This window comes from Felis catus, chromosome B2, assembly GCF_018350175.1.
Source record: "Felis catus isolate Fca126 chromosome B2, F.catus_Fca126_mat1.0, whole genome shotgun sequence".
In the NCBI taxonomy this organism is placed as follows: domain Eukaryota; kingdom Metazoa; phylum Chordata; class Mammalia; order Carnivora; family Felidae; genus Felis; species Felis catus.
This window is the reverse complement of record NC_058372.1, coordinates 15,602,424-15,618,631: the sequence shown is the minus strand read 5'-3', so window position 1 is coordinate 15,618,631 and position 16,208 is coordinate 15,602,424. Positions and strand designations below refer to the sequence as shown.

The window sequence follows — 16,208 nt, the reverse complement described above, 5'->3', positions numbered from 1 at the left end:
TCCGCATTTCATTTTGATTTTCTCCCGAGCCACGTGTACAAGCTGTCCTCCGTTCCTGCTTCTGTGCGTGACATTATTTCAGACCCATGTTTTTAAAATGTTTATTTAATTTTTGAGAGAGAGAGAGAGAGAGAGAGAGAGAGCGGGGGAAGGGCAGAGAGAGACACACACACAGAATCCGAAGCAGGCTTCAGGCTCCGAGCTGTCAGCACAGAGCCCGACACGGGGCTCGAACCCACAAACTGCAAGATCACGACCTGAGCCGAAGTCAGTGGCTTAACCGACTGCACCATCCAGGTGTCCCCAGACCCATTTTTTAATGTCTGGGCATCACCCACATGGTCATTTCATTTGCGTTTCTTTCCTTCCCAGCAAGTATCTGCATCTCACAAGTGGCCTGTGGAACACTTCCGTTTGTTTGTACAAATACTCTTCGTTCTTGGAAGAGTCGGTCTTTTATTAGCCGTGTTTGGCTCATGTTTCTCCACGACACTGCTCTTTTTCTTACATTTGGTGTATAGCTTTTTATTTTGCAGATTGAAAATCAAAAAGTTTTGTGAGTCAGTCAAAAGCTCTCCATCTGGCTTCCCTCTTACACAATCTGAATAAATAAATGTGTGTGCATATTTATTTCTACTATTCTAGTTTTGAAGTTTTCTTTTTTTGGTCCATGTGAAATGTGTTGCCGTAATGGTTCGGTGTATAGGTATAAAGCAATTCTTTATTAAGTATGCTCCGTGCCTGGCATGGAACCCAGCACAGGACTTGAACTCATGACCCAGAGATCAAGACCTGAGCTGAGATCACGAGTTAGACGCTTAACGGACTGAGCCACCCAGACATCCTATAAAGCAATGTTTTTACACTCAGAGTCAACTATTATTTATTAAGTAAAGATAAGATGTCTTATCCAACTAGAAATACATTTTTAAAAATTTTGCTTAATGTTTATTTTTGAGAGAGAGACAGCATGAGCAGGGGAGGGGCAGAGAGAGAGAGGGAGACACAGAATCCGAAACAGGCTCCAGGCTCTGAGCTGTCAGCACAGAACCCAGTGCGGGACTCGAACTCGTGGACGGCGAGATCATGACCTGAGCTGAAGTCGGATGCTTAACCGCCCCAAAAACAAACAAAAACACACATTTTTTAATGCATCTTTTGAACCAGTCCTCTGGAAGACAACTTTTACGTAAATCTTAGTTTCAGAACAGTAAAGAAAAATTCCACGTGAGAGGAAATCCTCCTGAAATCTGTGGCCTCCTGGGTTCTGAGCACAGGTCTTCTGTCTCCTTTCTGCCCTTCTTTTTCTTCATCTACTTCTCAGGGTTTGACTGCACTCTCGCTCCTTTTTCCCACCTCGGATGCTGGTTCCTCGGTGCACCTGCGTTTCTGCATTTCTTTGTGTTCTCTTTAGCAACTGACTCCATGCCTGGCTTATGGGAGGGGAGGCAGGGCGGGCTGTGGTAAAGCTCCAGGGCTTGGGGGTGGGGGGCGCAGACGGGGCAGGGGTTTCTAAAAGTACCAGAAGGAGCTGAAAGCCAAGGTCGTGCTGAGCGTTTGCAGGGTCTGGTTTCTGCTGCGTGTTGTTAATTGCAGACTCTCGACAGATGTTTGTCAACTGAATGAATGCATTCACTGACCCCTGTCCCTTCACTCTCCTTGATTTGGTGGTTAACCTGACTCTACCAGCACCTTCCTTTCTTAGGTCTCACAAGGGGAAGAGGAGAACACGGCTGGCACAGTTTCCGTGGCCAGTTCTGTACCTTAGACCCGCTGCTTTCTGGGTCTCATCTTTCAAGATTTATGACCTTGAGTTGCACTCACGTCTGCCTCATTCTCTCTGCCACTTCTGTGACCTGATTTTCCCTTGTTAAATATGTTCGCATCTGGCTCACGTTTTAACTTTCCACTCTGCCTTACTGCTCTCCGCAGTCCCATATTGCTTTGTGACAAGTTCATATTCATGATCCATGGTTAGACAATGCAGCCTCCTGCTTTCTTGTCCTCTTTGCGGTTTAAACCAACAGCCTCTCTTCCCCATTTGCCGCATAGACAGCATTTCCTGCCCTTGGGGCGTCGTGACAAGGCGCTGTTGTCATTCCAGGCTCCTTTGCCTGGCTGATTCCTAACCTCCAATCGTCTCCAAGAGTGGAACCCTGACCACCAAAGCAGCTCCAGCATCCCCCAAGAACTTGCTAGACGTGCATACCCTCCATCCCACCCCAAACCTTCTGGCTCAGAAACTCTGGGGGCGGAGTCTAGCCACCTGCTTTAGCCTGCCTCCAGAAAACCGCTGATGGCGGAGAAGCACCGCCTCGACCCCTCTGGTCTCATGTGCCTTCCACCTTCTCCCTGTTCACACTCCTCATTCTGGTAGAAAACTGCTGGGCACTTGTTGTGGGCCATTTTGAAGACCATTATTACAGATAATTTTAGAAGATCATGTAAAACATCAAAATAGTTTCTAACATTCTATAGAGCAATGTAATTTCTAAGATTATTTCTAATATCTAATATTAGTATAAGGAGCAAACTTTTTCTCATCCATGATAACAAGAGACAGTGATGTTCTGAATAGGGGTACCTGGGTGGCTCCGTCGGTCAAGAGTCTGACCCTTGATTTCGGCTCAGATCTTGATCTCATGGTTCATGAGTTTGAGCCCTGCATTAGTGCAGAGCCTGCTTGAGATTCTCTCCCTCCCTCTCTCTCTCTGCCCCTCCCTTGCTCACTCGCTCACTGTCTGTCTCCCTCAAAATAAACAAACATGAAAAAATTTAAATAGATGAAGGTACAAATAATCCGCAAGACTCCTGTTACCCTGAGTAACTTTTTAGTGTTTTCTAAAAAAGAAAAACACTTTTTCTAATAATGCTAATTAAAAGGGCCAGTAAAGAGGCTAATAAATAGTGCTGGTAAATAGAAAGGACATGGAGAGGGGCGCCTGGGTGGCGCAGTCGGTTAAGCGTCCGACTTCAGCCAGGTCACGATCTCGCGGTCCATGGGTTCGAGCCCCGCGTCGGGCTCTGGGCTGATGGCTCAGAGCCTGGAGCCTGTTTCCGATTCTGTGTCTCCCTCTCTCTCTGCCCCTCCCCCGTTCATGCTCTGTCTCTCTCTGTCCCAAAAATAAACGTTGAAAAAAAATTAAAAAAAAAAGAAAGGACACGGAGAGTTATATATTCTTCAAACTAATCAAATTTGGAATTACTGAACATTAGGAATTCCCAGCTAGATATTGAGATATTAATACACATAAATTTCATCTATTGGGATCTCTCCTAAAAGGGGAGACTTCCTTTTTCTTTTCTTTTTTTTTTTTTTGAGGTTTCTATCGTTTTACTTCTGAATGCTTCTTTACAATTTAAAACCATGATTTATATCATTTAATGAAAAACCATTTTTTAAATTTAAATTCAAGTTAGTTAAAATGCAGTGTAGTCTTGGCTTCAGGAGTAGAACCCAGTAATTCGGGGTGCCTGGGTGGCTCACTTGGTTGGGTGTCCAGCTTTAGCTCAGGTCATGATCTCATGGTTTGTGAGTTCGAGCCCCGCATCGGGCTCTGTGCTGACAGTTCGGAGCCTAGAGCCTGCTTCAGATTCTGTGTCTCCCTCTCTCTCTGCCCCAACCTCCCCCACCCTCAAAAAGAAAAATGCATTTAAGAGGGAAAAAAAAGGAGCCTGGGGATTCATCTCTTACATATGACACCCAGTGCTCAGAAACTTCTTACTAGTCATGGCTCCGGAGGCAAAGAAAATAAAAGCAAAAGTGAACTTTTGGGAACTCATCAAGACAAAAAGCTTCTGCACAGCCAAGGAAACAATATTTTTCCTTTTTTTTTTTTTTTAAGTAGGCTCCACACCTAGCATGGAGCCCAACATGGGGCGTGAACTCATGACCCTGAGATCAACACCTGAGCTGAGATCAAAAGTCAGAGACATTCAACTGACTGAGCCACACAGGCGCCCCTACAAGAGGAGAATTCTAATGACAGAAAAGACTTTATGCAGGGAGGTTTCTTCTTATCATAAAACACTAGAAACCCCTTTACGACCAGCCATAGGGAGATTGCTAAATAAATGCCAGTTTATTCATCCAATATAATCAGCAAGATAATTATGCAAATTAGAATGCTTATAATAGTAAAAAAAAAGGACAAAATCTGATGCATAGTAAGATTACAACTATGAAAAATATGTACAGAAGAATAAACTGTATCTGTTAGGGTAGTGATATGATCAATGTCTTATTTCTATTTTCTCTATTTTTAATTTTTTTTAGTGGAAATGCATATTTAGAAATTATGACAGTGGAAGTCCCAAGATCGTTCCCTCTCCAAAGTGGTTTGGGCCTTTGTGACTTAGCAAAGTTACCTTTAATCTATGGGGACCTAAAGTTTTGGAGAGTTGCTGTGTCCCAAGGAGTGCTTCTCCGTTAACCAGCCACGCCTCCAGCACTAAGCCACCTGCCTTGATGAAACTGAGATTCAGAGAGTCTAAGGAATCCAGTTGTGTTGTGTCTTTTCCCCACTTCTGTTTCTATGGTTCTTTTTATCTGCTACAAAGGCACAGCAGTCATTTGATTCCACTGTTGCCCCAAAGAAGCAGAACTTGCAATAGCACTGAAACCCCTCCTCCTCCAGTTGTCATACCCAGGACTTTCATTACACTGGGAGCATCAGAAGTCCAAGTGGTTTCCTAGAGATGCGTTCAACCGAACGGCAGCCGCGTCGTTCATTATTCCCCCACCTGGGAACCCAAAGCAGTCCTACTTCCCACGGCATCGGTGTGAACATGCTACATTAAAGCGTGTTAAGGGGACTGGGGACCATCCCTTATGGGACGGCAATGCGTAAACTCACCCCCGCAGCCCTTCCCTCATGAAGACTCTCGGTTCAGCTGTGTACTTCCCATGGCCTTGGCCTTACCGTCTGCACTGCTCTTCTCTCATTAATGAGGAGTAGCCATCATTTGTTAATTACAATGATACTAACTACTCTACCATTCCGGGCATACAAAACGGCCAAATGAAAAAGAAAGGCGGGGGGGGGGGGGGGGGGGAGAAGCCCCACAATCTTAAAGCATGTCGGTGCTTTATATCATCTGCTTTGGGTGATTTTTTGGTATCCTATGTTTTTCTACGTTTATCCAAGATTCAGGTCAAATACCCTATGTCCTTGAACCGTATGCTGCTGAAACCTTTCTGTCTGTAGATTACGTTGTTGAATGTACATTTCATCAGGCCAATTCTAACCCCGGGGGAAGGGGGCAGGCAAAGACTCCTTCACCACCGCATATTGTTGTGTATAAAAATCAAGCCTTGGGAGGAGCATGGCCAAAGAAAAGGATTTATTGATACAAGATTAACCTTGGAGTCACTTCGCTGTTTCATTTCTACAAGTAAATCATCTTTTTTGCAGTTGTAAGGCAGGTCATTGCTTTGCGGGTTTCTGTGTTTCTGACTAAGCATAACTTAACAGCCTTTCATCTGGATGTTTATTCATCTTACTGGAACAGCTTTCAGTCCTTTTTAAAAATTAATTTGACTTTAATGCCTAGTTATTTAGGACTCCCCTGGGCTAGGATGAAATCACGCTGGGGGAATTTTGATTTGACAAATGGCCATTGTGCGGGAGCCTTTGATCCTCAACCATGTGTTAACTGGCTGCCTGCCCCTTGCTTTGAGGGAGCTTAAAGCAAGATCAAAATCTGCTCGCCCCCAAGGTGTGATCACTGGTGGACACTGGGAGAACTGGGGCACTTCCCAGCATCCTTAGGTCACTGCCGCCTTGTAGTTTGGTCTGAAGCCCTCTGAGTGGTCACCAGTCTATCCCTTGTAAGGTTTGAAGAAGGTGGGACCCTCCCACCAGCCAGTGAGGAGTGGTCTCTATTGTCAGGAGGCGAGCCGGGGGGCGGGGGGGGGAGCTTTGAGCCCTTCTGAACATTTATCTACCTGGAGAAATGGGGTGTCAGCAGGAGGAAAGAGAAAAAAAAAGGATGAATTTTGCTTAGAGCCTTAGAGAACCCATTCTTCTGGTATTGAGCGGTATAGAAAGCCCTTTGTTCCCTAAAGTAGGAATTCTTATTCCTGGTTTTCCAGTCTCTGAGGCCTGCTCCATTTTTCCAGGCTTTCCAAAATTATGAAGAAAAGTATATTTTAATTCACTTGCATTAAAAAAAAAAAAACATACTAAGTACGGTGATTATGGTTAGAAAGATGGAGAAGCACGCAGGCAATTTGCTAGAGGTCACCGGAAATTGCTGCCCTCGTGGTCAGAGGCCAGAGGTCTAAAATTAAAATGAGGGTCTGCAAAGCAAAAGAACAAGTGTAGATTTTGCATCCTGCCCTTGGTAAAGATTGTTCAGAAACGTTTAGACTCGACTAGCAGATTCTAAATGTCGCCCTTCCCCGGGAGGCAGGCACTGTCTCACTGCGCAATCTCCTTCTCGCACTTGCAGACGGGGAGCTCTCCATATCCAATGAAGAGGATTCCCTGGAGAACGGACAGTCCCTGAGCTCCAGCCAGCTGTCTCTGCCTGCTCTGTCCGAAATGGAGCCGGTCCCGATGCCCAGGGATCCCTGCTCATACGAGGTGCTCCAACCTTCAGACATCATGGATGGGACAGGTAAGGCCCTTGGTAGAGTTGCAGAACAGGTCCCCAGCATGTGGCGTTAGGGGCCTGTAGCCCGGCCGGACTTGGGGTTCTGTTTTGAGCCACCTTGAGCATGAGAATCTCCTGGAGGTGAGGATGAAACGGCCCCATCAGGACATATTTGCACTTACTGTCCGTCCTATGGTTTTTCAAAACCTTTTTTGTAATCGTAATCCCTCCCCAAAAGACATCCCCTTTGTGATACGGAGGATTTAAAACGTCGTGGTTTGTTTCTAACCCTTGTTTCCGTTAAGCTCAGCGAAGGAATCCTATACTCGGGCACGGTTCCTACCTAGGTCACGTTTGTAAAGCCCTAGCACGGCCTTTAATCCCAGGCTCGGTATACAGCCCAGCTACTGACTGTATTACCATACACAGTCAATGTGTTAATTGGCTATTCGATTGTATGCAATTGACCGGTTAACTCTCATGCTGCTGACAGATGATGTTTGGTACCATTGACTGTCACTCGTTCTGTGGTCCAAAGCCCTCTGAGTGGTCAGTACCTCCTCCCTGAGAAGGTTTGCAGAAGGTGAGACCCCCCCCGGCAGCCAGTGAGGACTGTTCTCAGGAGGCGAGCCTGGCGGAGGGACCTCTTGGAATCTCCGGAGTGTGGCTACGAAGGCCATATCCTTTTTCCACAGCACAGGCGAAGTCTGCCATCAGCACAGCTCCGATGGGAGCAAGAGAGAGCTGGTGTCCCAGAGTCCACGCCAGGCTTCACCTTGGGACCTGCTGAGTCATGGCTCCATCGGTGTGTCCGATGCTGACAATAATGGCGTCCCTTGCGAGAGGGGGGCAACCGGGGGCTTGTGAGGGTCACTTGCAGGGCTGTGATGCGGCAGGGGACACTGAGTCACATTCCCCCCAGGCTGAGGAGAGCTTTCCAGCTGTAGCAGTGATTGTGTCTCTGATCCAGCCTTCCTGGTGACATGGGAATCACACAGAGTTGACTGTTACAGGGCAATCTGTCATCTCACTGAAATCAGAGTTTCGGTCTCACTGGCCAGGCTGCCATCACGGGATGAAGGCCCCGTGCTAACCCCCCGGGACAGCTCTTAACTGGAGCCAGTCTGGGTCTCCCGTGGCGGAAAGGAAGAGTGACGCCCGATGCGGAGCAAAGAGAAAGAGGGAAAACCAAGTAAGAAGGCCACAGTTCTGGCAAGTGAGAGGAGAGAGGAAGCGGGGAGACAGAAAGGCGTTGCCTTGGTGCGGTCTCTGCCTCATCGAGGTTCAGGGGAGCCCCTAAAACTGCAAGGTGCCTACAAGGCTCCGGAGTCGGGGGGAGCAGCCACCCCAGGCCTGTGGGGGCGCCTAGCCTGGCGTCACCCTCTAGGCTGTCTTCGTTCCTTGGCGTCCCACACGCCGGGAGACCCAGTGGGCAAAAACCAGGCCCCAGCATCGACTCTCTCTCTTCCTCCCAGCAGAGGGCAAACAGGCCCAAAGGAAGATGCCAGCATTGGTTTGGTTCATTCCGATGGGGCCCTTTGTCCCTGGTCCGCTGCACCTGCCATCTGTTGATTGTGGCTGTGGCCCCATGAGTCACACTTCAGAGCACTCACAGAATGTGTGGCATAAACGCCCAGATGGAAGCGGGGAAGCTTAGGATAGTTCTGAGAAAATGTCCTCTGGCTTCCCCTCCCGCCCTCCTGCCTCTGCCTTCCTGCCTTTGCCTCCCCGATGTGTCCCTCCACCCACCCCACCCCCTCGCTTTACCCTTTAACTCTCCGCCCGTACGTGACAACGTGGAACGGGTGTGCTCTGCTGTGTTGGTCACCCACGTCCCTGTCCTGTGTGCCCCCGCCGGCCCCACCTGCGCTGCGTTTGTGTAATGTCACCTGTGTGTCATGTGGTTGTCCCCTCAGTGTCTGAAGAGAGTCCCTCTGCCAGTGAGTCTGGAGCCCTCCTGTCCCAAGATCCTTCAGCCAAACCAGTGCTGCTACTGCCCCCCAAAAAACCTGCTGCTTTCTCTGGAGACCATGAGGAGACCCCAGTGAAACAGCTGTCCCTTCTCAAGCAGCCCCCCGCCCTGCCTCCCAAACCCAGTGCCAGGATTGCCAACCACATAACAGGTGAGTCAAGATGTCTTCTGGAAGCGTCCCGCCCTGCCTTCCCTTCATGGGATGATCTCTCGCGCTCGCTCTCTTCTTATCTGAGGCCCGTTGCGCCTCTTCGGTGAGGTTGCTCTGTGGGGCGTTGGGGTGTTTCCACGTCCACGCGGTCACGACCTGGGTTTGTGTGTTTCCGTCAAGAAGCATTCGACGTACACCCTGCCAGCCGTATGCCAAGAGCCTTCATCATGTGTACCTGTGAATATGTGCGTTGGTATTTGTGTGACTGATTCACGATTGTTTGCCCATCGAGGTGAATTAGCCTCAATGTCAAAATCTTGGCAAAGACGAAGCGCAGTACCTCGTTCCCTTCATGATGAGTTTGCCAAAGCTTTCAATTTTTTTTTTGTCTCTAAATTATTGATCTGAAGCCCAGCCTATTTCCTTTATTAAAATTCATGTCTGTGTTGTTTGTTCTGTTAAACAAAAACAAAAACAAGGCAATCTACGAAGTATGGTGGGAAGTACTCTTCCAAGAAGAATGCGTTCAGGAACGTTGTCCTAAGATGCTTTTTATATATTCATGTTTAAAGTGTTGGTGAATGTCCCCCCAGTTACTAAATCGGGCATCACAGGATGTGCTAGTGATTGGGCATCTAGTAAGGACTGCATTGCACATGAACGTGAATGGGATACTGCTTTCTGATTTAAAGTTGTGGCTTTTAAATTAAAGAGTAAAGATTTCAGGGGGTTGTTCCTCCAGCCTGGACAGTAATGCCAACCTGATTGGCTGCCTTTTTGCGATGAGCCCGGTGTTTTTCGAAATAGTTTCTGATTGATCTGTGTACATTTTTGTGAGATGTGATGGGGATGGAGGTAGGGAAGAATAGTCACCTGGTTTACACTAGAAAAGCTGATTGTTTAAGAAAAATCGGTGCCGTTAAGAAAGATCCTGCCGTTGCAGGAATTCTGCAAGAGAGGTATGCCTAGACCCCGTGCTTCCTAACCCCTAGTCCAGGGAATGAAGGCTATTTCTGTGATAGAAAGGTGTCGAGTCCCGATTAAACACAGGGTTGAGTCAGACTACTCTATCAATGTACGAAGTCAGATGTTTGTAGTTTCAAAGAGCAGATTTCCATTTAAAGGAACCATTCCATTCAACACCTCAGTAACACCTTAGCCCAGTGTCCCAAAAGGTAAATGCATAGAAACCCACAAAGGAGAAGGTACCCTCATAAGCTTCCCCCCGAGAGAGAACCACTGTCCATTCATCTGTCTGTCTAATAAAAACCAAATGCCTGCTCTACATCATCTCTTATCATCAGCTTTTTACACATGGCATGATCTCTTGTGAACTGGTTGTCCTGTTCGTAAATACTCCACAACATGGTTTCGTTAGCTGCTCGGCGTGCAGTGGGATTTGCTTGTCCGGCCCTCATGGGCTCTCCCATCATCTGTTGTAAAGATCACAGCAGTGAACATCCTCAGCAGCATACATAGCTTTATAAGCACCCGAATTTCTCCTGATTTATTTCCAGAATTAGAATTACTGATTCTAAATCTAGAAGTCAATGGTGTGGCTCTTAAGAGCTAGCAGCTTTTGAAGGCTTTGATGCCAAATTTCCCTGAAGATTAAATATGGCAAAATAAACTCCTGCCTACAGTTCCTATTTATTCACCACGCTTCTAGGTGGAACATTGTGCTAGGTATCAAAGCAGATGCAAGTGAATGAAAGTTTAGTGGATCTGTATGTACACACATGTATGTGTGTGTATGGACACACACACACACACACACACACACACACACACACACACACAATAAGGTGCTGAAATAACTACTGTCAGGAGTATCCTTTGGAGTTCAATGTGATCTGAGAAGAGGGCATAGAAAGGCTGAAGCTTGAGCTGACCCTTCAAGCATGAAGGGCATTTATAGAGAATGAGGCGAGAACATTCCAGAGAAAAAAGGCCCTGGTCAGAGACCCAGAGATGGCAAGTGCTTCGGGTCTGTGATGAGGTGGCCAAGCTGGGGCAGAGGGTCCTTCTCAGGACGTATTGAGAAAGGGCTCCCTAGGTAAGGCATATGAGCATTTAGATTTTGTTCCCCCTGGCAGTGGAAAGCCTTTGGAGGTTTTTGAGCAGGGGAGAGATGTGACAGTGATTCGCCTTTAGAAAGCCTTCCTGGGTCACCGTGTAGAATGAACAGAAGGAGAAAGTTGAAGGCCTAAAAAGGCCAGCCCTGTGCCTCGTTCTCCGGCATCACTAGTTGCATTCGACTGAGTAATTTGAACCAGGGAGACTATGGAAAAAGCTGTTCTTGTTTCTGAAATTGAGCTCACAAGCACTTGGCCGATCACAGCAGGAGGAGAGAGAACAGTGGGTAAGACATTTTAAAAGAAGAATTGACAGCTTCTTAACCAGCAACAGCCTCTAATTTATTTAGTTATCTGATTAATGAAGGCACCCTTCATTCATTCACAGCTTCAGCCATGAGCGGTGAACTTGGGTGGCTTGATATCCGCAGGACTCTTGATCTATGAGCCACTGAAGATATCTGAAATTAGCCCAGTCTCTCTGGCTTCCCGCATCCCTTCCCAAGGAGAGAGGACTCATCTACTCTCTATAAACCTCCCCTCCGCATAGCTAGTATCAAATGGATAAAAATACTTAAGGGCTAATAATCCTTACCGCGTTGTATCTGGTAGCTTCTTAAATATGAGGCAGACAAGACAGGTGGAGATGCTTGTGGGCTGGAAGCCTGGTGCTGGCCTTTTGGGCTTAAACTCAATCAGACATGCTTAATTTTTGTAAGTGAACAATCAGTCATAATGAATCTGCATCACCATGAGGCAGCTACATTAACCCTGTTCTATTACTAATTACTCTAGAGACATCTGGGCTATATCAGAAGGAATTAATAAACCAGGAATGATAGAACTCTAAACTGAGACTTAGAAGTGGTAGCATGTTCTTACTGTCTGTTGCTCTGTTGACATTCTTGGAAGGCAACGCAGGACAACTTGAAAGACACCAAGCATGATAAATAGAGTGCGACAGTGGTTAATGGCCCGGTAGGATACTAGAGGAGGAAGCATGAGCCTGACCTGGAGCTGCTTCCAAGTATACGATCAGACAAAGACGAGCAGAAACATCTCTCCTTTGTCATTTGCTTGCTTCGACTTCATCTGGAAAACCATTATAAACTTGGAGACTTTCTCATGAGTTTTCTCAGTTCTCCCAGAACTGAGAGAGCCTTTTTGCTCTCCCAGACTATCTTCTTCCATCATCATCTTCTTCCTTCTGATCTTCTCCAACAGCAGCGTGCACAGTGGCTTGTAACACAGGGGCACCAGATTCCTTTCCATTCTGGAAGCACAGTGCATAGCAGAGCTGGTTGCATAAGGCATATGATCTGAAATGAGTGAGCCTCAAATGCATCCTTCTTGGAATGATGGCGAGCCCCAGAGGAAAAGGGTTGATTGAGGCAAAAACAAACAACAACAACAACAACAACAACAACAAAACCCACTGCTGTCTCCTATCTTTCTAAGTCTTCATCAATCATCTCTCTAGCCATCCTGGCTCCAGGAGTCAGATACGAAACACTGCATGAATAATTCATGACTCTGCATAAGGTACCTGTGATTAGGTACCCCGTAGGTGCCATTTGTGTGCAGCATAATCAACTAATGTGAGAGCTGGACTTCACAGTCAGGCATTCACACTTGGGTGATAAAAATGGCAGCTGCCATTTTTTGAGAACTTGATGGCATACCATTTAGTGCTGTGGAGTCGATACTGTTATCATTATTCTCTCTTTTTCCTGGAAGAGGAAAGTGAAATTCGATTAAGTTGAAGGACTCAGTCATGGTTACATAGGTACTAAGTGCCAGAGATGGACTCAACCCACTTTGTTTTACTCTGGAGTTCTTACTTCCAACCACGAGTTTCTACCGCACCAAGCTACCTATTCTTAAAATGCAAAATAAGAGAATCCTGAGCTTCCTTTGCACGTTTTTGCCTTGTGTGTTTCCGCCTGTTTAAGAAAATTGGCTTCTTTATTTGCAGAACTCAAAGACAAAAATGTATCCAGTCTTTCAAACATAAGTCATACTCTCAAGGCACTGGATTATAAAGAGGAGGACCTGAATGCATGCAGTTGGGTTGGGTTTAGAAGAACGTGCTAGAAGCAGACAGTCCATAAGAATCAAGAACGGTGCAGATGGCACGGGAGCATTTGGCCACAATTGGAGACTGGCAATTTGGCAAAGAAAGGGAAGCATTGCTGATCCTTAAAAAGAAGTCCTTCTGCTAACGTGAACCTGCCCGGGCTTCTTTGCATTGTCTTTAGACCCTGAAATACAAGGAAACTTCTGGTGGTGGATGGCTAGTGTCAACATTCTGAAGGTTTTGCAACTGCAGATGTCCCTGGCAGGTGACCTCCGTGCCTTGTGGTATTCCTCAGCTTTATACTCGTCTAATGAGAATCTTCTATCCAGAGCTTGTCACCCCAAAACCAACATTCCTGTCTTAGCCATCTCTCTGGTTTTGTGGACATTGCCCATGGCGGACTCTTCTGCAATCACATCCTCATGGTGATTGTGTTGTTCCTCCCTGGCTGTCTCATCCTCTGTCCCCATTTCTCTCCAGCACCCCACCCCACCCTACATCCTACTCTCCAACCCTATAAAATCATATGCTTTTGCCTCTATCCTTGCCTCCCCTCCCTGCCTTCTACTCTGAAGGCACAAGAAGAGTTGTGAATGGACCCCCGTGACCTTGAACCTCATCTCTGCCTTAAATGGAAAACATCAACTGCAACCCAGAAGCCTCAGAAAGAGGTTTAAGGTTCATTCTCTTGATAGCTGATACCGTGAGGCATGGGAAATACACCCAATATACTCTTGGTTTCCCTTTCTTAAAATGTAGAAATTCCTTCCTGGTGCCTGTGAGGACTTCCTATTAATAAAAACATTTTTTAAAGGGTGCTTTCTGCTCTGACCTCTGTGATCAGCATGAAGATTACAGCGAAACACTTTTCTTTTTTATGTAGCACCGTTAGGTTAGAGATTTAATTCACTTGGCACTTTTTTTCTTTTTGTAGTGAAAACATAACGTAAAATTTACCTTCTTGGGGCACCCGGGTGGCTCAGTCAGTTAAGCGTCCAACTCTTGATTTCGGCTCAGGTCACGATCTCACGGTTTGTGAGTTCGAGCCCCGCTTTGGGCTCTGTACTGGCAGCTCAGAGCCTGCTTGGGATGTTCTCCCTCTCCCTCTCTCTCTCTGTTGCCCCCTCCTCCCCCCACCTTGTGCTCTCTCCCTCTCTCCCAAAGTAAACAAATAAACTTTAAAAAAAAATGTACCTTCTTAACAGTTTGTAGGTATGCAACTCGGTAATGTTAACTGTATTCACAGTGTTGGGCGGCAGATTTCCCGAACTTCTTCATCTTGTGAAATTCAAACTCTGTACCTGTGAAACAACTCCCCTTTTTCTCTCCTCCCCACTTAGCCCCTTTACTTCTTGTTTCTCTGAGTCGGAGCTACCTTCTAAAAGTGGAATCAGACGGCGCTTGTCTTTTTGTCAGAGGCTTATTTCACTTTGCATAATGTCCTCAAGGTGGATCCGTGCTGCAGCACGTGATCAGATGTCCTTCCTTCGTAAGGCTGAATGCCACGTGAGTTTTGAGCGCCCACCATGTGCCTGGTGTTCTTCCAGCCTTAATTTAATTTATGAGCAGTGTTCCCTCATCAGCTGTCGGGGTCGTAGGCAGTTAGAAGCTACAGAAGGTGTTTAGTACGAAGACGTGATGGCATGGTTCTGAAGAAATTCAAACAGGAAGAGACCGACGCCTTTGGAAAGACTCAGAAAAAGCAGGATAGCATCATCAGGGAGGGGGTATTTAAAACAGGCCTTAAAGATGAGTACAGTTTTGCCGGGTAGGGATAGGAAAGGAGGTCTTGGTAAATGAAGTAACGTACACAGAGGCACCTACGTCTGAGGCATAGTATGTTCGAGAAATAGGGCGCCTGGGTGGCTCAGTCGGTTGAGCGTCTGACTCTTGGTTTCGGCTCAGGTCAAGATCTCCCTGTTCGTGGGATGGCTCCCTGTGTCCAGCTCTGTGCTGACGGTGCAGAGCCCGCTTGGGATTCCCTCTCTCCCTCTCTCTGCCCCTCCCCTGCTTGTGCTCTCAAAATAAATTAAAAAAAAAAAAAAAAGGCAAATAGCCCAGCGTGGCAAGAGTGCAGGCTTCTTGTAGTGAAACAAAGATCAGGCCAGAAGTGGGTTGAAGGGAAGCTGTGGAAAGCCGCGAATGCCATGATGAAGGATTTAACTTTGGAGGACAAAGTGGGGCACGTTTTGTGGGCATTTAGCGGCAGTTGCTTGATTTCAACCAAACCTGTCTCTTTGATGTTCCCCTGGATTCGATGGACAACAATGCTTCGGGATGGATTGACAATTGGATGCACACATGAAGGCGGGAGATGGCCATTGTCAACCTGAAATTGCGAAAGGCCCCCAGCGGCTGCCCCTGCTGGTGCGTCCTCTTGAACACTGGTTCAGGGTCCAGGGGGCAGTCTGAGAGTGGGGTTGTAGTCGGGCTCGTTCCCCACCGCGTCGTCGGCTAGCGCCAAGCATCCCCAGGACGGGAGGGCTTGTGAGGGAGAGAGCTGCCTGTAGCTGAGGCCTTGAAGGAGAAGCTGGATGACCATTTGCCCCACAAGTTCATAGCAGGATACTTGTTCTCGGGCTCTGGGTGGTGCCGTAAACCAAATCTGATATTCGTGCTTCGATAGTGCCTGAAGGAACCGTGATACCTACATGGACAAGTGAAAGAACATGACAGCCATGCATCAGTCAAACTTGGGGTCCAGACCTAGGTGTCACAGAGCACGCTGGGAGTTTCAAGGGAAAATGGGGAGGCCCTGGTAGACCACCGACTGCGGGTGGGTAGACCAGCCACCCCCATCACTCTAAATGCAAGAAATCAGAGTGTGACCCCCGCAAAGTGAATCCATATCATGCCTCAGGTAGATGCAGGACTGGAGAGGAAGCGCAGCCATCCGTATGTTGCCTTTATAATCCCTAGGGATCTAGCTTGAACGTATTTGTACCTTCTCCGTGAATGTTCTGCCCCTTCCTAGCTCCCTAGGGTCTATGCAGTATTTCATTTTATGCGAGCTCAGTGAACTACTTCGAAACATCATAGATCTTCCCCTTGGTTCCAGGGTTCTGAGATCAGATGAGCAGATTTGTGCTTGCTTTCATGACTTTGTGACTTTGAGACTTTGGTCGGACCCTCCCAGCTTTTGCCGGGATGGTCACAAATAGCAGTCTTCCCGGGAGGGACTGTCAGACCCATCTCTGGAGCCTTCTCATTTTCCCTTGTGCCTGTCTTGCAGAAGGCTTAGGTTCCACAGCTCAGTTACCAGTTGAATGGTGCTCTCCTCCCCCCCGGTCTCCCTAGGGGCAACAGGGCCCCCCTGCATTGCTGCAAAAACAAACA

The 16,208-nt window shown here is 47.2% G+C and overlaps 1 protein-coding gene across 10 annotated transcripts in view; it reads left to right on the top strand.

Moving 5' to 3' along the window:
- PHACTR1 (phosphatase and actin regulator 1) overlaps positions 1 to 16,208 on the top strand; it is a 572,878-nt gene that overhangs the window by 475,441 nt on the left and 81,229 nt on the right. For 8 of the 10 annotated variants that reach the window (XM_019830231.3, XM_011282184.4, XM_019830228.3 and 5 more), the window contains 2 exons: positions 6,454 to 6,621; positions 8,514 to 8,720. In XM_019830231.3, the coding sequence (XP_019685790.1) occupies positions 6,454 to 6,621; positions 8,514 to 8,720 (375 nt within the window). The remainder of the gene's footprint in view (positions 1 to 6,453; positions 6,622 to 8,513; positions 8,721 to 16,208) is intronic. The other 2 variants (XM_019830233.3, XM_019830232.3) reach the window with 1 other exon arrangement.